Source organism: Bufo gargarizans, chromosome 1 (assembly GCF_014858855.1).
Source record: "Bufo gargarizans isolate SCDJY-AF-19 chromosome 1, ASM1485885v1, whole genome shotgun sequence".
NCBI classification, from domain to species: Eukaryota; Metazoa; Chordata; class Amphibia; order Anura; family Bufonidae; genus Bufo; species Bufo gargarizans.
In genome coordinates this window covers 530028856-530054138 of record NC_058080.1, presented here as the reverse complement: position 1 = coordinate 530054138, position 25283 = coordinate 530028856, and the positions used below count along the sequence as shown (strand labels likewise).

Below are 25283 nucleotides of genomic sequence, written 5' to 3'. Positions count from 1 at the left end.
GAACCTCACCCACTTATCAGCCGTTCACATTCGCGGAGTTCACAATGTGATTGCGGATCGCCTGGGCCGAGGTCTTTCAACCGGAGAATGGTCACTTCATCCAGAGGTCTTCAAGGAGATAACGCTCAGGTGGGGCATGCCAGAGATAGATCTCATGGCAACGAGGTTCAACACCAAGGTGGAGAGGTATTGCTCCCGTTACAGGGAGGACAACCCGGTGGCAATAGATGCACTGTCAATACCATGGAGGTTCAGGCTGGCCTACATCTTCCCTCCAATTTCCTTGATACCAAGGGTCTTGATGAAAATCAGGCAGGACCAAGCGTCAGTTATCGCCATTATCCCATACTGGCCGAAAAGAGCTTGGTTTACCCAACTCTTGCAGATGAGTCGGGGTCAATTTCTGAGGCTTCCCCCAGAGAGATTACTGGTGTCGGGGGGCACCCAGGTCTCCTCAAACCTTCAAATGTTCAACCTGACGGCCTGGAGGTTGATCAGTCCCTTCCAAGGATAGAAGGGCTATCAGGGTCTGTCTTGAGAACCTTAGAGCACTCCAGATCAGAAGCTACAAATAAGGCCTACTCCAGAATCTGGAAGATCTTTTCATCCTGGTGTACAAGGCATCAGCAAACATCCGCTGAAGCGTCCATCCCGATAATTCTTCAATTTCTCCAAGACGGTCTGGACAGGGGGCTATCACCAGCTACCCTTAAAGTGCAGATTTCAGCAATCTCTGCTTGTCTCAACAGAGCTATTTCTCAAGACCCCCTTATCAAGAGATTCCTGAGGGGAGCCTCAAGATTAAAGCCTACAGTAATCAGACCTATCCCTGTTTGGGATTTATCGGTCGTGCTCAGGGGGTTGTCATCTCCCCCTTTTGAGCCCCTAGAGAAGGCGGGATTCAAGTTCCTGACCTGGCAGATCACCTTTTTGTTGGCTGTCACCTCTGCAAAGCGAGTTGGGGAACTACAGGTTTTTTCCGCCTTTGAGCCTTATACAACATTCCTGCAGGATCGGGTACTTCTGAAATTTTTGCCTACCTTCATCCCAAAGGTTCCTTCCTTTGACAATATCAACCAGGTGATCTCCCTGCCAATGTTGGCTCCACCCCCTCCTCTGAGGAAAGAGGGCTCCATACCCTCGACATTTCGAGATGTTTTAGGATTTACCTGGAACGCTCCAAGATATTTAGGAAGGATGAAAACCTCCTTATCCTTTTTTCCGGTGCCCATAAAGGGAGGAAAGCCTCTAAGCCCTCCATCAGTCGCTGGATTAAAGAGGCAATTCGGGAGTCTTATATGTCTCAGGGCTCGGAGCCCCCTGAATTTGTAAGGGCCCACTCTACTCGAGCAGTGGCCACTTCTTTTGCAGAGAGAAGCTCGATCCCATTGGACGTGATCTGTAAGTCAGCTTCTTGGAGTTCTCACTCCACTTTTATCTCACACTATAGAGTGGATACTAGAATACATAGTTATTCCTCATTTGGCCGGACAGTGTTATCTTCCGCCAGGCATGAGGACCCTCCCATGGGGGTTTCTACTTGCTAAATCCCCATCTGTGCCACTGGTTAGGACGTAAGGGAATCGTTAATTTCTAACGATAATTTGTTTTCCCTTAGTCCTAACAGTGGCACACAAATCCCCCCCCCCCCTTTTTCTTTTTTAATTGTGGTCATTTTTGTCTACTTGTAATTACACGAGGTTCTGAGGGTCACACCCCTCTTTATTGGGGGCAGGGAGGGCGTGTATATGTCAGTTTTTTATTAGTTCATTAAATCTTCCACCTGTCCTAACCAGTCCACAGGGGCAGAATACCCCATCTGTGCCACTGTTAGGACTAAGGGAAAACAAATTATCGTTAGAAATTAACGAACACTGCTGCAGCCGCATGGGGAAGCCGACGCCGAAGCACAGCAACTGGTAAGTGCCCGACCTACGGCCCCATCATAGACCGGATTCGAGTCAAAACGATCCGACCCGGCCACTACAAAAAATCTCCTTTGCAGAAACGGAGGAGGGGACCACCCATCCTAACTGTCCAAAGGACAGAAAAAAACACAAGGGCCTGAGGGTCACACCCGCTCTTTATTGGGGGAGGGAGGGTGTCTGTATGTGTTTGTTTAATTTCATTAAAGGGTTTCTACCACCTCATTTTGTCCTAATTAGCTCTCAGACACTAGCGATCTGCTAGTGTCTGACCTACCTAACAATTCTATTTTCAGACCTTTGTGTGGATCCGTTTCACAAAAAAACTAACTTTTATTGATATGCTAATGAGCCTCTAGGTGCTATGGGGGCGTCTTTTTAGCACCTAGAGGCTCCGTCTACTCACACTGTATGCCGCCCCGCTCGTCCATCAAGCCCGCCCATCTCCTCTAGAATGCCATCCTCCATCTCAGCCAGCGGACGAATTCTCGCGCCTGCGCCATGCGCGTCTGTATTTGGCATAGTGAATGTCTGCCCACTCCCTGCACAGACATCTCCACTGCGCCTGCGCCGATTACGTCAGAGTGCTCCGAGGAACAGATGGCGCAGGCGCAGTGGAGATGCCGGCGCAGGGAGCATTCAGACACTCACTGCGCCTGCGCCGAATACAGACGCACGCGGCGAAGGCGTGAGAATTCGACCGATAAATTAGACGGAGGATGGCATTCTAATCTAGAGGAGATGGGCGGGCTTGACGGACGAGCTGGGCGGCATACAGTGTGAGTAGACCGAGCCTCTAGGTGCTGAAAAGACGCCCCCATAGCACCTCAATTAAAGTTCGTTTTTTAGTGAAACAGATAAACAGAAAGGTCTGAAAATAGCAATGTTAGGTAGATCAGACATTAGGTCAAAATGAGGTGGTAGAAACCCTTTAAAACTTCCACCTGACCTAACCACTCCACAGGGGCAGAATACCCCATCTGTGCCACTGGTTAGGACGTAAGGGAAACTACCGTTATTGTAGTCACATTCTGGAACTATACTCCCTAAACCTAAATTAGTTCCCTTCACGGCCCTTCTACGAGGAGGCCTGCCGCTGATAACCCCTATACTTCAGTACACATGAGAGTATAAACACGTCCATCTGTAATAACGACCTCCAGCACGCACTTCAGACACCGGAACTGATGTCTGACACGGTGACGTCATTCCACCTTAGGAGGGGGCGTATCTGAGGTGCTCACGTGACGACTGAGGAAGCGTCACGTGACCAGCTGGTACCGCGTCACATGATGTAAACGTAAGTCTGGCGCTCTGTACAGCTGACATGGCGTCACGTGACCAGCTGGTACCGCGTCACATGATGTAAACGTCATTCTGGCGCTCTGTACAGCTGACATGGCCGGGTACCTGGGGACTTATGAGGAGCCGAGCGACTTAACCTTGCAGCAGGAGCGGCACTATCACCTCCTGTCCGAGCTGCAGAATCTCGTCAAAGACTTACCAAGGTAGAAACATGGCGGCGGCGGCGGCTGCAGTAGTGTGACACACTGGACTACTGCCCTGGCCTGTCTCTGCTGCCCATAGGTCTCTTAGTCACGTGTGGGAGCCCCTTCAGTATTGTAGTATCACAGGGGAGTGCTGTGAAAATCTGTGACCCATGTCAGAGAGTGAGCACTGTGTTATACCACCCTTGCCTCAGTGCCCACAGAGAGGGTGAATCCTGATGTATAGACTAGCTGGTGTTCTCCCCATTGTATTTCCTGCACGTGTCAGGGATGTAGGTGCTATATCCACCCCGACTCCGCTGATTCGTGCACGGGCGCCGGCATGGCTTCAGAGAAAATGTAGGCCCACGTTTACTTTTTGAATAAATTGCACCAAAAGCTGATGAAATTTGGCACATCTCCGTTCAGAGTGTTTCTGAGCCCAGTCTGAAAATGGGGCGTAAGCTTAACACAAAAGGGGTGGGTGGCCCAGGATGCAACGTTTTGCACAAAAATGTTGCTATAATTCTGGAGTAAAATAATGTCTTGAACCAGGAGTTGGTATAGAGTCTGAGAAAAGTGTCTTCCGGCACTACCGTTATCATCCAGCTGATTCGACCTCTGGCTCATTTTAAAAGTTTTTTTTATGATTGATTTAATTTGTCAGAAGGTCAGGAAGGATCTTTGCACATAACACTGCTACGTATCTAGGGCTGTCGTAGTAGCCCCAGTTAGGCCCCTTTCAGACGAGCGTATTGGTTTATGATGCTATGTAACCCTTACAGTTCTGGAATGTATTGGATAACACTGACATAATGCTGTCAGATCTCTAAGGGCCATATGGTGGTCATTAAGGAGTTAAAATGTAGAGTGGTTGTCACTGCTCCCCCCCCCCCCCCCGCCCCACCCTCCAATGCATGCTAGTGATGCAACAATCTCTCTGAATGGAGCAGTAGTGCACAAGTCAGTCCACCAACATAGTCACTTCTATGGGGCTGATAGAGCGATGTCTGCGGCAGCCCCATAGAAGTGAATGGAACAGAGGACCGACATGTGCACTACTGTCTATTGTGAGAGGTCCCTGTGGTCGGACCCCCCCATCCTCTGACTTCTGATACACCCCTACAAGTATGATCACATGATCCTGTAAGGTCAAGTCGTCTTGCACTTATTACTTCATATACCTTTTTCTTCCAGCTCTTTTCAGCAGCGTTTGTCTTACACCACTCTCAGTGATTTGGCCCTGGCCCTCATTGATGGCACCGTCTTTGAGATTGTCCAAGGCTTATTGGACATCCAGCATTTGACAGAAAAAAACCTTTACAATCAGCGGGTAAAGCTGCATGCAGAACACAGAGGTAAAAGCCAAGTGCAGATTATTAATGCGTCCTAATAATATTGTTCGTGTTGCTGACGCATTACGCAGCCGTTCAGAGAATTTGAGGTCTTTCGGTCTGATTCTAAGTCCTCATGCACAGGTCCGTATCTGTTTTGCGGTCCGCAAAATACAGATGCAGTTCGTGTTGCATCCTCATTTCTTCCAGACCCGGTGACTTCAATGGGCCTGTGGTCCTTGACGAGTATAGGACACGTTCTATCCATATTCCCGTTCATTTTACAGAACGGAGATATGGATGCAGAAAGCACACCGAGTTCTGGAAGTAGTGGAGGCTTATGGGGGCATTTATCAAACTGGTGCAAAGTAGTTACCCATAGCAACCAATTGGATTCCACCTTTCAGTTTCCAAATGAGCTGTCAAAAATGAAATGTGGAATCTGATTGGTTGCTATGGGCAACTAAGCCATTACTTTACACCAGTTTGATAAATTGCCACATTAGTGTATTATTTGTCACTAGAGCCTCTGTCTGCATTAGTACAAATCGGGAGTTTCCACCATCTCCCTGGAGGCTAGATTGATTCTTCTGTTCCTTGATGCTGTCTCTTATATGCATTTTTAATTAGGGTGCTTTCAAACTATCCTAATGCATTCTGAATGGAGAGCAATCCATTCAGGATGCATCAGTTCAGTCCCTTTTTATGTTTGGATGGAGAAAATACTACAGCATGCTGCAGTTTTATCTCCTGCCAAAAATACAGAAATCTTGCCAGAATGCCGGATCCGGCATTAATTTATAATCTGTGTGGTCAATCCGGATTAATTGGTGCGGATTTCACTAAGTGAATGAAGAAAATCCGGGCAGGAAAAATAAAATAAATTTGACATGCTGCAGATTTTAAAATCCGCACCGCAGGTCAAAATCCGCACAGAAAAAATCTGCATCATGTGCATTGAGAATTTCAAATTCTTATAGAATACAATGTACATGACCTACGGTGCGGATTTTCCGCACGCAATCCTGCATGTAGCCTTAATGTCCAGGCTACATGACCTATCCTTAAGACCATCAGTGAACGATCTGACACCCCCACCAATCAGCCATGGCTCTGGAAGTAGACGGCTCCGTACATTGTGTAGTTTTCAGCACCAGCATGTTGCAGCTCAGCTCTGGTTCATTTGAATGGGACTCTGCCACCACAAGGTTTGCTTCCATCTCCGTACACAGTATAGTTTCTGGCACTGGTGGCTGCCAAAAACCAGCTGATCTGCGGGGGTTTTGGGTGTTCAAACTCCACAATCTGATATTGATGACCATCAATCTCTGCAACCTGGACAACCCCTTTAACAACGCTCATGACAGCTGGAATCTGGTTACCTTGGGTAGCAGCTCCAGGTGTTGGCTGCAATAGTTTTTAGAAGTGTTGCTACCTGTACTGTATACAAAATGCTTAAAAAAGTTTTACAAATCCCTTATGCTTGTCTCCTAAGAACAAATGGCAAAATAGGCTGTTTTGTTTGGGTTACATTGTGCCTTTCTCTTTGTAAAGCATTGAAACAGGATCTCCTCAAGAAGCAGAAGGAGGCACTGCAGTCATGTAAAGCACACAATCTACCTGTACTCCGATCCAGCCAGCAGAGGGAGCTAGAGGCAAGTATAGTGCAGGCTCTAGTAACTTTTTTTTTAATCAAATCTTTTTTATTGTTACATATAAGGTCAAATTATGAAACAATATTCACATGACTTTGTCTGTTTCCAGATCATACCATTACACTACAGCGTAGAAGTACATGGTAGCATAAAGACATAAAAATATCTCTATTACATGTGTACATATTATTTCAAAAGGCAAGCAAGAAGACTCCTGTAACCTAACCCACCCAAACATATCTAACTGGAATGCCTGGTTGTCGCTCATTCAGGTTTCTTAAAAAATCATACAACTATAGGGCTATGCGCCAGCCAATCGCCCCAAATTTTATCGAACTTTTGAGGGCATCCTCTCGTAGTGAAAACTCTCTTCTCTGCCATCAACATATCATGAACCTTCCTTACAAATTCGCCTAGTGCCGGTGGGTTACTCTGAATCCAGTGTAGCGCCACTAATTTCCTGGCAACATACAACAGTCTACCTATAGCAATTTTAGCAAATTCAGTAGTTGCGAGTTCCGAGACATATCCCAATATACATACTTTCGGATCACTTTGCACCCTTAACTCCATATGCTGGTGTGGCTCTAGTAACTTGTATTGAGTGTTGTGGTAAATGTCATACCTGGTTCCTCTAAAGGTTTTCAAAAAAAGGTTGAAAGATGTTTTCTCATCCTATCACAGTTTGATTCGTCTGACCTCTAGGACCCTCACCAATTCTGATATTGAAGGGACTGGAGCACTGGTGTAATGCTGCACCCTTTTACAAGTTTTGTAGTCGTGACATGGTGGTGCACTGTAAGGGCACGGCGCAGGCTCACGTGTTGAACCCATTCCGTACGCGGTCGGTGCCTGCTGTATAATACTGCATGCACCCCGACTGCAATGACTAGGATTGCCGTTCACACCAGTCCCAGTCATTTGACCCCTCAGATTCTGTGACATCTATGGGGTTAGGTAGAGGGAGGGGGCTCCCTATGCCTTCCAAAAGGGGTCTCAGGGGGCTCAAGTCAGTTGCCAAGACAGCCTGGGACCTTGGGAAAGTTCCTTGGGCTGTCATGGCTAACTGCTTGAAAAGCCATGTATGAGGCACGTCTTCTCAGGAAATATTTTACCATGGGGTCTCCAATGCTGAAATAGATTGGGAATCACCGGTATAGACATACAGTTGCATGTGTTGCCCATAGACCCCCATGCAAAAAAAAAACAACAAAAAAAACTGTAGGAATAGAACAGCATAGTCTTCTATGGGCTTCTATGCCCAAAAAAAAATGGAGCTCTATGGAAAGCACATACACCAGGAGTAATGTGATGTGGGAAAATCTACAAATTCGGACGTAATGGAGCTCATTATCAAACTTCACTGAATTCAGAGAATTCAGTGATAATCCATGACAAATGGGCACAGACCTCCTTTTGCCATTCTATTGCCCCGATTTGCCATGTATTGCATTTTTAGTGTTTGACAGAAGGGTACTAAAAGAGCAATGAATGACAAATAGACACAGAGGCACTAAAGGGGCAATGAATGGCAAATTGGCACTGAGTTCTGTGGCCCATTTGCCATTAATCATCCATTTAGTGTCCTATGTAGTGCCCCTTTTCTCTGACAAGTGCAAAAGAGGCCACAAATGTTAAGTGGGCACTGAATAGAAAAGCAATAAAAATGCAATACATTTATTTACCCTTGAAACTAAATCTGCATGAAATGTGGTGGTAAACACAGGGAGTTTTTATATGGTAGAGGTTCCCTGAGAAATATTTTACCAGGGGGTCTCCAATGCTGAAATAGGTTGGGAATCAGTATAGACATACAGTTGCATGTGTTGCCCATAGACCCTCATGCAAAATTTTAAAAAAAACTGTATGACTAGAACAGCATAGTCTTCTATGTGCTTCTATGCAATAAAATAAATATAAAAAAAAAAAATATGGCAATGTATCCCAGTCCCACTGGGGGAACGGAGCTCTATGGAAAGCTCTATGATTAAAGAAAACGGAAAGCAAGATGTGGGAAAATCTACAAATCCGGCTGGAGCTCGTACTACATGATTATAAAACCTACAGATGCACTACATATATCACTTAATAAATCTGTCATGGTTTTATAAATGTTTCCTTCTTACAGGCTGAAGCGTTCACAGGTTTATTCAGGCAGAGCAGCTTGTCCATGTATACGACTGGGCCTGGCAGAGCGGTCCATGTATTTGACCCTTACAGAATAGCATCTGCCGTATCCCCTCTATACATGGGTGCAGTGGGAATCCACAGTTGAGCGGGTCAGTGCCATGGTTTGAGCTGCCGTCACAGATATATAGTAGCATACATTGTGGGACACTTTTGAGATCTGATTTCGAAGTACATAGAAGTTTCTAGAGCCTGATTGAATATCTGATATTTGAGAATGTATGAGATGTCATTAGCAGTCACACAACCCTGGACTGATGATCAATACGGACCTGAGAAGGCAAATGGCCTTTTGTCATAGATGGAAAAACTGCTTTGTATTCATCTGTACTGAACTGTATATAAAAATGTAGGGAGAAAGCGAATGTCCCTAATGCCGCCATCCTTGTAATCAGTAATTACAGGAGATTACATGTTTAGCTTGCGTCCATAATCTCTCCATTTCACAGCTTAGACCAAATTAATTTCCAGTAAATTACATCTTCACTGCTGTTTCCTGGAAGATGTATCACTCGTTGAATGGGCTACTGTAGATTGCACAGAGTAAAGTGCACCCAGGGCTGAGGGACAGCATTCATGTTTGGCCCTGGATATAGAACTTTAGGATTCTGTAATAGTAATAGTAGAAGTGCCTGCTGTCTGGGAATAATTCTTTGTGTAACCCTCAAAGGTCTGTCTCACTTCAGTAAGTGGCATTTATCATGTAGAGAAAGTTAATACAAGGCACTTACTAATGGATTGTGATTCTCCATAATTTTTTTCATCGTATTATACATTGCTTGTATCCAGGGGTTATGGCCACCACCTGCAGCACAGATACGAAGTGACTGAGACGGGAGCTGCTGGGCGTGAGTGCCTATGTGCACTGCCAAAGTCCTGGACACTAGATAGGCTTTTTCCTACAGTGTGCAAGCACGACTGCTGCTGGATTACAGGGTGGTCATAACCTCTGGATATGAGAAGTGTATAATGTGACTGAAACATGAATCCGGCCAGCAAAGGAGGCAATATGGACAATCACAATACATTAGTAAGTGCCTTGTACTAACTTACTCTACATCAGGGATGGCCAACCTGCAGCTCTCCAGCTGTTTCAAAACTACAACTCCCAGCATGCCCAGAGTGCCTACAGCAGGGCATGGTGGGAGTTGTAGTTTTACAACAGCTGGAGAGCCACAGGTTGGCCATCCCTACTCTACATGATAAATGCCATTTAGTGAGACACTTTTTCCTGTATAATGCTATAAATGCTGTAATCACGTCTTGTCTTGAACATCTCATATTGTTAACTTGTGCCCCTGCCCCAACCTGGTCTTGCATGCTGCAGTCATTTCACTTTTTTGACAAAAATCACAGAAAAAACAAAGGTAAAAACATTCTGCACGGTATGATATATAAATGTGCGGATGTCCCTGGCCATATTATTGAAGAAAATCACAGAAATAAGATAATAATGCACTTAGTAAAGTAGATGCAAGCATTATATATGGACAAAGTCCTCATTCTGATATGATGAAATCTGAGACACTTAGCCAATATATTTTGATCAAAACACTTCTATGCCTGCCTACCAAGCGCCAAGGTAGTCTCTGGTCAGGCGGGTCCTACGCTAAACCTACCTAAGCCAATGGGCTTCTATGTTCAGGAGCGCAAACGCTGCACATGGAGGTGACTAGGAGCTGCACACCATATGTGCGGCGTTTGCGCTCCTGAACATAGAAGCTCAATAGCTTAGGTAGGTTTAGCGTAGGACCCGCCTGACCTGAGACCACCTTGGCGCTTGGTAGGCGGGCACAGATGTGTTTTGATCAAAATATATTGGCTAAGTGTCTCAGATTTCATCATATCAGAGTGAGGACTTTGTCCATATATAATGCTTGCATCTACTTTACTAAATGCATTACTATCTTATTTCTGTGATTTTCTTCGATTTCACTTTTTTGCCGTGCAGGTGGCATCGCAGGGAACACGAACCATATTGGTTTGTCCATAGTGAATCATTATAGTTCTGTTGAGCATTAATATTGACTATGGACGGCCTTCTGTGTGATCAACCACTATCGAAAATGACTACTCGTCAGAAGGGTCCCATGACAATAAGCAGATCAAAAATAGTCCCCATACTGGAACCTCCAGCAATCAGTGGGTTAACAGGGGAGTAAGTGTTAAAGGGATTGTCTCACTTCAGCAAATAGCATTTATCATGTAGAGAAAGTTTAATACAAGCCACTTACTAATGTATTGTGATTGTTCATATTGCTTCCATTGCTGGCTGGATTCATTTTTCCATCACATTACACCCTGCTCATTTCCATGGTTACGAACACCTTGTAATCCAGCAGTGGTGGTTGTGCTTGCACAATATAGGAAAAAGTACTAGCCTATATGTGCTCCCTTGTTCCTGGCCACCAGAGAGACTGGCGCTTTTAGCTATAGTTTGCAAGTACAACCACAGCTGATGGATTGCAGGGTGGTCATGACCATGGAAACGAGCAGTGTACAGTGTGATGGAAAAATGAATCCAGCCAGCCAAGGAAGCAATATGGAAATTCACAATACATTTAACTACCAGTACATGTTAAATGTCATATGCTGAAGTGAGACAACCCCTTTAAGTTTCACTGCAGCACCACCACTTGGAGAAATGAAGTATCACACAGTTACCATTAAAATCAATGGGTGAAACTAGCAGGCATAGCAGCCACAGCAGCCACTTGTGAGGTCCTTCTCCATTCTGCTGTATATGGACAATGGAAGAGTGCATTATTCCTGTGCTGTGACATCATTTATTCTGTACATCACCATGTGTATTTTCATAATACTGTGACATCACTGTAAACATTATTGCTGTGACATCATTGTGCAAGTTATGCTTGTGCTGTCATTTCACTATGCACGTTATCCCACTATTGTGATATCGCTGTGCATTGGGGAAACCAACATAATCATAAGCTGAACTTGATACTCAAGGTGCTCATATTGGAGTGGGGTCCCATTGCAAGTTTCGCTGTGGGGGCCCCTTGTTATGCCCCTGCATCAGTGGGCTGTCCATGTAATGCTAGATAGGACAGGTCCTCCAGAGCAGGAGATGTTCTTTGTCAACACTGTCTACTCTGGCCAAGAGATGATCCTGAATAGGGATTTGATTTAAACAGTATTCCCAATGGGTTATCGAAACTGGACAACTCCTTTTTAAGAAAAAAAATATATAATAAATATAAAATGGTTATTTAGGAAGAAATTAACAACACTGGTAAATGAGCCACCCAGGGTTAAAAAGGGGGATTATTTTTCTAGAATCGGCACCACTCTTGTCCATGAGTTATGTCTGGTAATGCAGCTCATCTCCACGTCCTTGACCGGAGCCATGGAAAGGAGTGGTGTTTATGGGGATAAACGCAGAGTTTAATACCAGAGGACTCCTTATGTTTCAATATTCTTATTTTATTTATTTTTATATTTAACTTTACTTTTCCTATATGCAGGTTCTAGAACAGAGAATCCGAGAGGAACAACGAATGATGGATGAGAAAATTGTTCTAGAATTGGACCAAAAAGTTATAGACCAGCAGAACACCTTGGAGGAAGCTGGTGTGTCTGGTTTCTACATTACAACTAATCCCCAGGTTTGTGTTTTTTTTTATTTTTGTATTCAAGAAACGATTTATTGAAATGTAAGATGCAGAAGTATACATACCGCAAGGAGTAGTTCAGTCAATCCATTCAAGTATACTAGCGGTGACACCGACATCTAAACGGGTGCTATGGACAGCTGATCTGTCTGGGCACCTGGCAAGGGACCAATCACAGTGGTCCCTGCGATTGGTCACTCAGATATGACTGACTAATCGCAGCGTTCAGCAGCGCAGCTCTGATCTCCTCAGTGAGTGTTGAGGAGGTCAGGGCTGCGCTGCTGTGTTTACGATGCCCCAATTACCCCCCCCCCCCCCCTTCAGGATGGCTGAGTGGGCCCAGGTAATAATAAGGGTGCCGACCTCCCTGCCCCCACAATTATTCAGGATGGCCGAGCGGTAGTAGATTGTCAGTTGTGGCAGCATCCCGATGGTTACATGGCAACTGGACGCCTTACACAGACATCCAGGCTTGCATGTTATGTAAGCCTGACAGGATCATGTCAGAAAATACACTGCAGTACACTATACAGTAGGGCTGAAACGATTCATCGATGTAATCAATGCAATAAACTCCTCGCATTGAGGATTCGTTTAAATCACATGACCATGGAGCGTGAGTGAAGTGAAGCCTCCCGCTCACCGCTCCGTGGCTTCCCGACTTGGTACAGCGCTGCTCGCTGACGCTGTGTGTGATGTCAGGTCCCTCCCAGTGCATGCTGGGAAGAAGACTTGGGGAGTGGGGGACGGGACATGGATGGCATAGAAGGGCTGATGGCGCTGAGTGGTGGACATGGCATGGAGGGGCTGACCTGATGGGAGTGGGGGACATGGTAGATGGCATGGAGGCACTGGGGAAGTGGGGACATGGTGGATGGATAAAAAAATAAAATTTTAATCTAACATTTTCCCATATACGCACATTTATAATTGGGTAAAAATGAAGAAAATAAAATACCCTAAACATGTTTGGTATCGCTGCGTCTGTAACAACCAGCTTTATAAAAACATCACATGACCTAACCCCGCAGGTGAACACTGTAAACATATATATATATATTTTTTTTTTGTCACCTACCATCACAAAAAGTGCAACACCAAGTGATCAAAAGGGCGTATGCCCCCCAAAATAGTACCAATCAAACCGTCACCTCATCTCGCAAAAAATTAGAACCTACCTAAGACAATTGGCCAAAAAATAAGAAAGCTATGGCTCTCAGAATATGGAGACACTAAAACATTTTTTTTTTGTTAAAAAAATGCTATTGTGTACAACTTAAATAAATAAGAAAAAGTATACATATTAGGTATTGCCACATCTGTAACAACCTCCTCTATAAAAATATCGCCTGACCTAACCCCTCAGGTAAACACCGTAAAAAATTAATTTAAAAAAAGTGCCAGAATTACCAATTTATATATTTTATTTTTTTGTCACCTTGCCCCAAAAAGTGTAATAATTAATGATCAAAAAAATATGTGCCCAAAAATGGTATGTCAACGCTTCCTGCAAAAAAACGAGCCTCTGCAGAAAAATAAAAAAAAATGTAACGTTCAGAAAATGGAGACGCAAAAACATATACAGTACAGACCAAAAGTTTGGACACACCTTCTCATTCAAAGAGTTTTCTTTATTTTCATGACTATGAAAATTGTAGATTCACACTGAAGGCATCAAAACTATAAATTAACACATGTGGAATTATATACATAACAAAAAAGTGTGAAACAACTGTAAATATGTCATATTCTAGGTTCTTCAAAGTAGCCAGCTTTTGCTTTGATTACAGCTTTGCACACTCTTGGCATTCTCTTGATGAGCTTCAAGAGGTAGTCACCTGAAATGGTCTTCCAACAGTCTTGAAGGAGTTCCCAGAGATGCTTAGCACTTGTTGGCCCTTTTGCCTTCACTCTGCGGTCCAGCTCACCCCAAACCATCTCGATTGGGTTCAGGTCCTGTGACGGTGGAGAGAAATATCTTGGCAAAAGACAACTTTTCCCATTTTTTTTTTAATACAAAAGTTGGCATTTGACCAAGATATTATCTCACCCAGCATGGGTATATGTAAAATGACACCCCAAAACACATTCCCCAACTTCTTCTGAGTACGGCGATACCACATGTGTGACACTTTTTTGCAGCCTAGATGCGCAAAGCGGCCCAAATTCCTTTTAGGAGGGCATTTTTAGACATTTGGATCCCAGACTTCTTCTCACGCTTTCGGGCCCCTAAAATGCCAGGGCAGTATAAATACCCCACAAGTGACCCCATTTTGGAAAGAAGACACCCCAAGGTATTCAATGAGGGGCATGGAGAGTTCATAGAATTTTTTATTTTTTTTGGCACAAGTTAGCGGAAATTGATTTTTATTTTTTTTGTATTTTCTCACAAAAAGTCTCCCTTTCCGCTAACTTGGGACAAAAATGTCAATCTTTCATGGACTCAATATGCCCCTCACGGAATACCTTGGGGTGTCTTCTTTATGAAATGGGGTCACATGTGGGGTATTTATACTGCCCTGGCATTTTAGGGGCCCTGCATGAGAAGAAGTCTGGAATATAAATGTCTAAAAAATTTTACGCATTTGGATTCCGTGAGGGGTATGGTGAGTTGTTGTGAGATTTTATTTTTTGACACAAGTTGGTGGAATATGAGACTTAGTAAGAAAAAATAAAATAAAAATTACCGCTAACTTGGGCCAAAAAAAAAAGTCTGAATGGAGCCTTACAGGGGGTGATCAATGACAGGGGGGTGATCAGGGAGTCTATATGGGGTGATCACCCCCCTGTCATTGGTCACCCCCCTGTAAGGCTCCATTCAGACGTCCGTATGATTTTTACGGATCCACGGATACATGGATCGGATCCGCAAAACGCATACGGACGTCTGAATGGAGCCTTACAGGGGGGTGATCAATTACAGGGAAGTGATCAGGAAGTCTATATGGGTGATCACCCCCTTGTCATTGATCACCCTGTAAGGCTCCATTCAGACGTCCGTATGCGTTTCCCGGATCCGTAAAAATCATACGGACGTCTGAATGGAGCCTTACAGGGGGGTGATCAATGACAGGGGGGTGATCAGGAAGTCTATATGGGTGATCACCCCCTTGTCATTGATCACCCCCCTGTAAGGCTCCATTCAGACGTCCGTATGTGTTTTGCGGATCCGATCCATGTATCTTTGGATCCGCAAAACAGGAAATCTCGGCTATCGCTATCGCGAGATGACGCGCCGATGCGTCGTTGAGCACACAGCTGCCGCCTCCGGACCGCAGATCTGCGTTAGGCGGTCCGGAGGCGGTTAAAGTAATGATAGCCACTTGTTTTTCTTTACTTAGCTGCTTTTTCTTGCCATAATACAAATTCTAACAGTCTATTCAGAAGGACTATCAGCTGTGTATCCACCTGACTTCTCCACAACGCAACTGATGGTCCCAACCCCATTTATACGGCAAGAAATCATCCCACTTATTAAACCTGACAGGGCACACCTGTGAAGTGAAAACCATTTCAGGTGACTACCTCTTGAAGCTCATCAAGAGAATGCCAAGAGTGTGCAAAGTTGTAAACAAAGTAAAAGGTTGCTACTTTGAAGAACCTAGAATATGACATATTTGCAGTTGTTTCACACTTTTTTGCTATGCATATAATTCCACACGTGTTAATTCATAGTTTTGATGTCTTCAGTGTGAATCTACACTTCCTTGTCATTGATCACCCCCCTGTAAGGCTCCATTCAGACGTCCGTATGCGTTTTGCGGATCCGATCCATGTATCCGTGGATCCGTAAAAATCATACGGACGTCTGAATGGAGCCTTACAGGGGGGTGACCAATGACAGGGGGGTGATCACCCCATATAGACTCCCTGATCACCCCCCTGTCATTGATCACCCCCTGTAAGGCTCCATTCAGACATTTTATTTTGGCCCAAGTTAGCGGAAAGGGAGACTTTTTGTGAGAAAATACAAAAAAAATAAAAATCAATTTCCGCTAACTTGTGCCAAAAAAAATAAAAAAATTCTATGAACGCTCCATGCCCCTCATTGAATACCTTGGGGTGTCTTCTTTCCAAAATGGGGTCACTTGTGGGGTATTTATACTGCCCTGGCATTTTAGGGGCCCGAAAGCGTGAGAAGAAGTCTGGGATCCAAATGTCTAAAAATGCCCTCCTAAAAGGAATTTGGGCCGCTTTGCGCATCTAGGCTGCAAAAGTGTCACACATGTGGTATCGCCGTACTCAGGAGAAGTTGGGGAATGTGTTTTGGGGTGTCATTTTACATATACCCATGCTGGGTGAGATAATATCTTGGTCAAATGCCAACTTTTGTATTAAAAAAAAAATGGGAAAAGTTGTCTTTTGCCAAGATATTTCTCTCCACCGTCACAGGACCTGAACCCAATCGAGATGGTTTGGGGTGAGCTGGACCGCAGAGTGAAGGCAAAAGGGCCAACAAGTGCTAAGCATCTCTGGGAACTCCTTCAAGACTGTTGGAAGACCATTTCAGGTGACTACCTCTTGAAGCTCATCAAGAGAATGCCAAGAGTGTGCAAAGCTGTAATCAAAGCAAAAGGTGGCTACTTTGAAGAACCTAGAATATGACATATTTTCAGTTGTTTCACACTTTTTTGTTATGTATATAATTCCACATGTGTTAATTTATAGTTTTGATGCCTTCAGTGTGAATCTACAATTTTCATAGTCATGAAAATAAAGAAAACTCTTTGAATGAGGAGGTGTGTCCAAACTTTTGGTCTGTACTGTGTGTGTGTGTGTGTGTGTGTGTATATATATATATATATATATATATATATATATATATTTTTTTTTTTTTAATGCTTTATTATGTAAAACTGAAACAAAGTAGACGTATTTGATATCATCGCATCTGTAAAAACCTGCTCTCTAAAAATAGCACATGATCTAACCTGTCAGATAAACGCAAAAAAAATCAAAAAATAAAAACGGTGCCAAAACATCCATTCTTTGGTTACCTTGCCTCACCAAAAACATAATATAGAGCAATTTAAAAATCATATGTACCCCAAAAAATAGTACCAATAAAACTGTCACCTTATCCCGTAGTTTCCAAATTTGGGTCATTTTATGATTTTCTACTGTATGGTGCCTCTAGGGGGCTTCAAATGGGACATGGCATCTAAAACCCAGTCCAGCAAAATCTGCCTTCCAAAAACCATACGGCGCTCCTTTTCTTCTGCTCCCTGCTGTGTGCCCTTACAGCAGTTTACCACAGCATGTGGGGTATTTCTGTAAACTACAGAATCAGGGTTAATAAATATTGAGTTTTGTTTAGCTATTAACCCTCTGTGTTAAAGAAAAAAAATTGATTAAATTGAGAATCTGCCAAAAAAGTGGAATTTAATCTCTCTTTTTTTTCCTTTTAAGGGTGGGTTCACACTAGCGTTATGGAGTCCGTTATGGCTTTCCGTTATAACAGGGTTATATAGGATGGAATACAAAACAGAATGCCTTTTAAAGGCGTCCATCTTGCATTCCATCATAATGCAACTATGGGCAGCAAAACGGATCCGCCCTTTCATCCTATGGATCCCGTTATGTTCCGTTATAACCCTGTTATAACAGAAAGCCATAACGGACTCCATAACGCTAGTGTGAACCCACCCTAATTCTTGTAGAATACCTAAAGGGTTAACAAAGTTTGTAAAATCTGTTTTAAATAACTTGAGGGGTGTTGTTTTCAAAATGGGATCATTTATGGGCCGTTTCTACTATGTAAGCCCCACAAAGTGACTTTAGACCTGAACTGGTCCTTAAAAAGTGGGTTTTGGAAATTTTCTTAAAAATTTTAAGAATTGCTTCTAAAATTCTAGCCTTCTAACGTCCCAAAAAAGTAAAATGACATTTACAAAATACTGCTAACATAAAGTGGACATATGGGGAATGTTTAAGTAATATTTTGAGGTATCCCTTTCTGTTTTAAAAGCAGAAAAATATAAATTTTGAAAATTGCTACTTTTTTCAATTTTTTTTTGTAAAGTTGGGATTTTTTTCATAAATAAAGGTGAAATATATTGACTCAAATTTATGACTGTCATGAAGTACAATGTGTCATGAGAAAACAAGCTCAGAATGGTTCAGATAAGTAAAAGTGTTCCAAAGTTATTACCACATAAAGTGATGCATGTCAGATTTAAAAAAATAATAAGCTGGTCATCAAGGGGTTAAGAGCAGCTCAGGTGGTGGTGATAATGTCACATTCAGCTGTAAGCATTCCATCTCCTATATCAGGGATCAGCAACCTCTGGCACTCCAGCTGTTCTGAAACTACAAGTCCCAGAATCCTTCTTTCACTTCCGCGAGAGTTACAAGAATAGCTAAGTAAGGCCTCTTGCACACGACCGTATGCCCTCTGAGATATACGGTCCGTGAGCGTGCCATATGTCCCCGAGTGGCATAGGGAGCACACAGGATCATAGATTACAATGATGCTGTGCATGTCGGGCCGCCTGCGGGGCTATTGTCCTGCACTCATATGATATTAGGAGTACGGGACAATAGTCCTGCAGGCGGCCCGACGTGCACAGCATCATTGTAATCTGTGATGCTGTGTGCTCCCGTGCGCACGATCAATGCCGCTCCGGGACATATGGACCGTATATCTCAGAGGGCATACGGTCGTGTGCAAGAGGCCTCAGTGTTGCTCCTGGGAGTTGTAGTTTCACAGCAGCTGGAGTGCTAAATGTTGCTGATCCCTGTCCTAGATAGTACATTATGCATAGCTGAGTACATTGCTGTCTATGGATGGGTGGTACTCCCAGGTCCCTGAGGGTTCTACCACACGGTCAGGTTTCTTGATGCAGTTTTGGAAACCAAAACCTGGAATGAACTGAAAAAAATAGAATTAGTATCTGTCCTTTTATATTTTCTCTCCTTTTTATGATCCACTCCTGATTTTGGCTTCCAGAACTGCACGCAGAAGCCTGACTGCGTGGCCATATCCCAATGGTAATTTCACACAAGGGTATTACTGTGAAGGGGGCACAGAGGGCTACTTTCACACTGGCATTTTGGCTTTCCGTTTCTGAGATCCGTTCAGGGCTCTCACAAGCGGTCCAAAGCGGATCAGTTTTGTCCTAATGCATTCTGAATGGAAAAGGGTCCGCTCAGAATGCATCAGTTTGCCTCCGTTCCGTCTCCATTCCGCTCTGGAGGCGGACACCAAAACGCAGCTTGCGAGACAGGGTGGATTTGATTTAAATCAAAATTATATAAATGACTAGTCAGTAAGACTTGATTTAAAGGGCTTCTGTCACCCCACTAAAGTTATTTTTTTTTTTTTTTTTGGGTTAGTTACATTCGTTATAGTGCGATATATGAGAATATAATGTTGTTACTTACTTTCATGCGGCCGTTTCTTGAGAAAACTAAGTTTTATAATATGCAAATTGTTTTCTACATAAAGACTAATTCTTGCTGGTATAACTTATAATATGCAAGTAGATGAAGATTTTTAGAATAACAACTTTTCATATTAGTTTGATTAGGTTGATTCTGCATTCATAGGTTTGTAGAAGTTAGGATTAAGGTATTTTTCTCAACTCTGTTCATGTTATAACATTTTTGCTGTGAAGAGGCATGTGATCTCTGCTGAGTCAAATTCGGTTTTGAGAACTGCAAAAGTAAACCAAGCATCTGTGATAATATCTTGTAGGCAGAGAAACTGCCCAATAATCTTACAAAAACCTCTGGAAGAGCATGACATTGTGAATGGATTAATGGAATTTATTTACCAAAAAAATTACACATATAGAAACATAGAATGGGCCGGCAGATAAGAACCATTTGGCCCATCTAGTCTGCCCAATATACTAAGTACTATGGATAGCCCCTGGCCCTATCTTATATGAAGGATGGCCTTATGCCTATCCCATGCATGCTTAAACTCCTTCGCTGTATTTGCAGCTACCACTTCTGCAGGAAGGCTATTCCATGCATCCACTACTCTCTCAGTAAAGTAATACTTCCTGATATTACTTTTAAACCTTTGCCCCTCTAATTTAAAACTATGTCCTCTTGTAGCAGTTTTTATTCTTTTAAATATTCTCTGCTCTTTTACCTTGTTGATTCCCTTTATGTATTTTAAAGTTTCTATCATATCCCCTCTGTCTCGTCTTTCTTCCAAGCTATACATGTTAAGGTCCTTTAATCTTTCCTGGTAAGTTTTATCCTGCAATCCATGTACCAGTTTAGTAGCTCTTCTCTGAACTCTCTCCAAAGTATCAATATCCTTCTGGAGATATGGTCTCCAGTACTGAGCACAATACTCCAAATGAGGTCTCACTAGTGCTCTGTAGAGTGGCATGAGCACCTCCCTCTTTCTACTGGTAATGCCTCTCCCTATACACCCAAGCATTCTGCTAGCATTTTCTCCTGCTCGATGACATTTGTCTGCCTACCGTTAAGTCTTCTGAAATAATGACCCCTAAATCCCTTTCCTCAGATACTAAGGTTAGGACTGTATCACTGATTTTATATTCTGCCCTTGGGTTTTTACGCCCCAGGTGCATTATCTTGCACTTATCAACATTAAATTTTAGTTGCCAGATTTTTGACCATTCCTCTAGTTTTCCTAAATCCTTTTCCATTTGGTGTATCCCTCCAGGAACATCAACCCTGTTACAAATCTTTGTGTCATCAGCAAAAAGACACACCTTACCATCGAGGCCTTCTGCAATTTCGCTGATAAAGATATTAAACAATATGGGTCCCAGAACAGATCCCTAAGGTACCCCACTGGTAATAAGACCATGGTCTGAATATACTCTATTGACTACAACCCTCTGTTGTCTGGCCCTCAGCCACTGCCTAATCCATTCAACAATATGGGAGTCCACGTACAGCCTTATTCTACATAATTAAAAAACAAATATTTATTTCATGATGGAATAACATTTTGGATGGTAATATATTTTCCTCAAAAAGCATTTTATATAAAAAAAAATCCAATTGAAATCCAATATTTTTAATTTATTTTTATTTTATTTTAATTTTTTATATATATATCTATCTCTTTGTAACAAATTACTTTGTCACGAATTGCATTTCTTTGTAAGTAGTGGGTGCAATGACATGGAGCAGCAATTGCGCCTCCCCCCGTCATTATAGAGGAGAACTGGCTTAGTTGCCCATAGCAACCAATCGGAGTCCACCTCTCATTTTTCAGATCTTTTTGTTGCTATGGGCAACTAAGCTAGTTTTCCCTTTACAGTAGTTTGGAGAAGGGGGATATTTATCAAGGATGGGCGGTACCCCCATTTTAAAAGGTTGACAAGGCCAGGTGTGATCGTTTTTTTCTGCTTGGCCCTGTCAATCAAAATGCAGAGGGCATGGTAGTTGCAGAGAGAGCTGAGCCTCTAAGTGTAACAGCAACGCCCCCATTGCTCTTAGAGGCTCATTTGCATATATTAAAACATCACTTTTCTCAGTAATGCGGGCACATATGAACATGGGACCAACACAGATGCCTTCAGCTGCCAAATACTTATAGGTACAAATTTGCTGAAGACTCCTAGTTAATTAATCATGGTTTTGATTTAGGTCATTATCGCCCAGCCGTACCTAATATTCAGTTACCATATATAGGGAATAGAGCATTAGTTTATACATTCAGTGTTTGCCTTTCTATTTTCCCCCTTTTTCCCCCTTATAGGATGAGCTGTCTGTGGTTTTGCTGATGTGTTCATAGGAGCGGCATACTAGATGGCTTGTGCATTTGATATGTGTTTGTCCTTGAATAATTCATATGTAAGACTGGGATGATGCCTTTTTCTTTTAGTGGGTTCCAACGAACCGTATCTTAAAACTGAAATTATATTAAACTTGGAAGTTGTATTTTTACCTGTTTAGTTATTGATTTCACTTATTGCTTGTCACAAACCATTATGTGTGGGAATGAGCATTATTTTATTAACAATCACCCCTTTGTTGTAAGGGTACTTTCACACTTGCAGCAGGACGGATTCGGCAGGCTGTTCACCCTGTTGGATCCATCCTTCCGCTGTTTCGCCGGACCGCCGCTCCGTCCCCATTGACTATAATGGGGGCGGCGCAGTACGGCAGTGCACGGCGAAAGGCCGCCGGATTAAAAGTCCTGCATGTCTGACTTTTTAGTCCGGTGGCCTCTGACCGCGAACTGCCGTGCTGCGCCGGAGCACCGCCCCATCCCCATTATTTATAGTCGATGGGGACAGAGTGGCGAAACAGCGGAATGACTGATCCGACAGGGTGAACAGCCTGCCGCAAGTGTGAAAGTACCCTAAAACATTTTGCTTAACAATCATTTCATCAGGTGATCAGCGGGACAGTTATTGGGAATGAGCGTTCATACAGATGTTTATTCCTGACAATTGATCCATAATAAACCCGCCATTATCTACACATCCTTTTTTTCACTATTTAAACCTAGCTAAAGCAAACTTTCTGGGGTCTGCTGTTTGCGGTTTATCTGTACCCTGCAGAAATTCAGTTGCCAATTCTTTTTATGTTAAAACTGCTCCTCAAAAATACCCGGAGTCTGATGACTTGCTGATACCGCATCACAAAAGCTATTGAAAGTCAAAAATTATTTTTACCATTTCAGTAATGGCCTTTTTGCACTGCCCAAGCATTGGGCAGATCATCACTAACAAGCATTCATAGCAAAGGTGCCACCGATTACCCGATGAACAAGCAAAATGCTCATTCATTGTGTAAAAAGAGCCCTACGCCATTGTTTGGCGGCAGCAGATTGTGCCATCTAAACAGCCTCTGCTGCTAGCAAACAATGATTCTGTATGGACATGAGCAATGGTATTAGTGATCACTCCTTCCTATACGGTGGAGGAGATCGCTTCATGTAAATACAGCGGTCTCCTCCACTGTATTTACAGGTGATTGTCAGGAAAAAACGCTTCCTTCCCCACAATAATCTCCTCAATTCATCCATTGTAAAGGGGTTCTGCAGTTTGTTTTAACTGATGATCTATCCTCTGGATAGATCATCAGCATCTGACCGGTGGGGGTCTGACACCCCGCGGCCTTCTCACTGTTTACCGCTGGCACAGTAACGTCACAACTAGTATCAATGGCCTGGGCGCGGCTAAACTCCATTAAAGTGAACAGAGCTTAGCCGCGCCCAGGTCAAGCTGATCACCGGTTATCTTGTTGTTGGGACCTCCAGTATTCTGCTGGGAAACGTAGCAGCAAGTCTTCTCCTAGAGTGCACAGGGGAGCATGTGTATGACTGTCTTCAGATATTTAGTTAAAAGATTTTGTACATTGATTTTTGAGCAGAAACAGTATTGATTCTAGAAAAGGGGCAGCATCTGATGTCTACCATTTCCAGTAAGCTTTATTCTGCCAATGGCACAGCTGACCTTAAACCTGTCATGTAACCACCTTTTGTGGGCCTGCTCTATTTTTTTTATTTAATTTAAAAAATAAATAAAAAAATTCCTGCTCATACACTCAGATTGTATATGGATAGATAAATGCATTACTGTGCATACTGTTCCCTACATCCTTTTGTTCACATTTTACTACTAATGTTTTAGGTATTTACTGTACTTTTGTTGCATGCTGCTAATTTGCACTTTCTGAATGTTGTATGACTTGTTCGTGCAAATAATGACCTGCCTCCTGGTTATAATCCACTTATACTGTGCGGCCATCGGAAGTTATTCTGGTCTTATGACCAAGTTGCAGAGTCGGAGAAAGAATCAAGCTGTCCGTTAAGATTATAGTCATTCACGTTTTAATATTTTACTGTAATGCCGTACTTTGCCTTGGTGACAACTTTATCAGTGTTTTTGTTGTCTTCTAGGAGCTAAAGTTACAGATGAATTTACTGGACCTGATTCTCAAGTTACAGGAGAAGGAGTCTTCAACAAGCAAAACATATTCCTAATTTCTTGTGTGATTTGGACAGTCTTTTTCGTTAGGTCACAGATGAGCAGAGGGGTGAACAGTGTTGAAAACCCTATCCTGCTCTGCCAATACCGATGAACAGCACATATTTACGTTCACAACCCTGTCAATTAGTCCAAGTTTTCTTGACCGTGTTAGACTTGATGAAAGCCGGTGAAGCTCTTAAAGGGGTTGTGCAGCCAGTACATATTGATGCCATTTTTTAAGGACAGGTCATCAATATCTGATCTGTGGGGGTCCGGCTCCTAGCACCTCTGCCGGTCAGCTATTTGAAAAGGAGGTGGCGCTCGTGTGAGCACTACTTCCTCTTCAAGATTAAACTGCGCGTTGTCTCGTCGGCACAGTGTAATTACAAGTACTTGTTCCACTGCCCACCGCTGAAAGCGAGACAACGCACAATGTAATCTTAAAGAGGAAGTAGTGCTTGAACGAGTGCCGCTTTCTCGTCATACAGCTGATCAGTGAAGGTGCTGGGAGTCGGAACCCCACAGATCAGATTGGATCATTGATTGCCTATCCTGAAGAATCCTAAGGGTACAGCCAGTATTCCACAGCAGGAAACTCGCAGAATAGCTGCGAGTTTACCTTCTGCATCGCTGAGGTTAAAATCCACAACATAAATTAACATTCTGCGGATTGGAAATTTGCACCACCTGTAAAGATTTTGTTATAGAAATTTTCCACAGGACGTTCCGCACAATAATAGAGGTGAAGAGGTGCATAACTTTAGGCCAAACTGAGTTTTCAAGTTTTTGTCCCAAGTTTTTCACACGGGCGAGTTTTCCACGCGGGTGCAATGCGTGAGGTGAACGCATTGCACCCGCACTGAATCCGGACCCATTCATTTCTATGGGGCTGTGCACATGAGCGGGGATTTTTCACGCATCACTTATGCGTTGCGTGAAAATCACAGCATGCTCTATATTGTGCGTTTTTCACACAACGCAGGCCCCATTGAAGTGAATGGGGCTGCATGAAAATCGCAAGCAAATGCAGTGTGATTTTCACGCACGGTTGCTAGGAGACTATCGGGATGGGGACCCAATCATTATTATTTTCCCTTATAACATGGTTATAAGGGGAAATAATAGCATTCTGAATACAGAATGCATAG

The 25283-nt window shown here is 43.2% G+C and overlaps 1 protein-coding gene across 1 annotated transcript; it reads left to right on the top strand.

The window, feature by feature from the left end:
• Positions 1-3295: 3295 nt before the first annotated feature.
• LOC122933960 (protein DGCR6-like) lies at positions 3296-25058 on the top strand. Its single transcript, XM_044289032.1, has 5 exons — positions 3296-3433; positions 4610-4770; positions 6301-6401; positions 12074-12214; positions 24066-25058. The coding sequence occupies exons 1-5, from the start codon at positions 3324-3326 to the stop codon at positions 24147-24149; spliced, it is 597 nt and encodes a 198-aa protein (XP_044144967.1). The 5' UTR covers positions 3296-3323; the 3' UTR covers positions 24150-25058.
• The last annotated feature ends 225 nt before the right edge of the window (positions 25059-25283 follow it).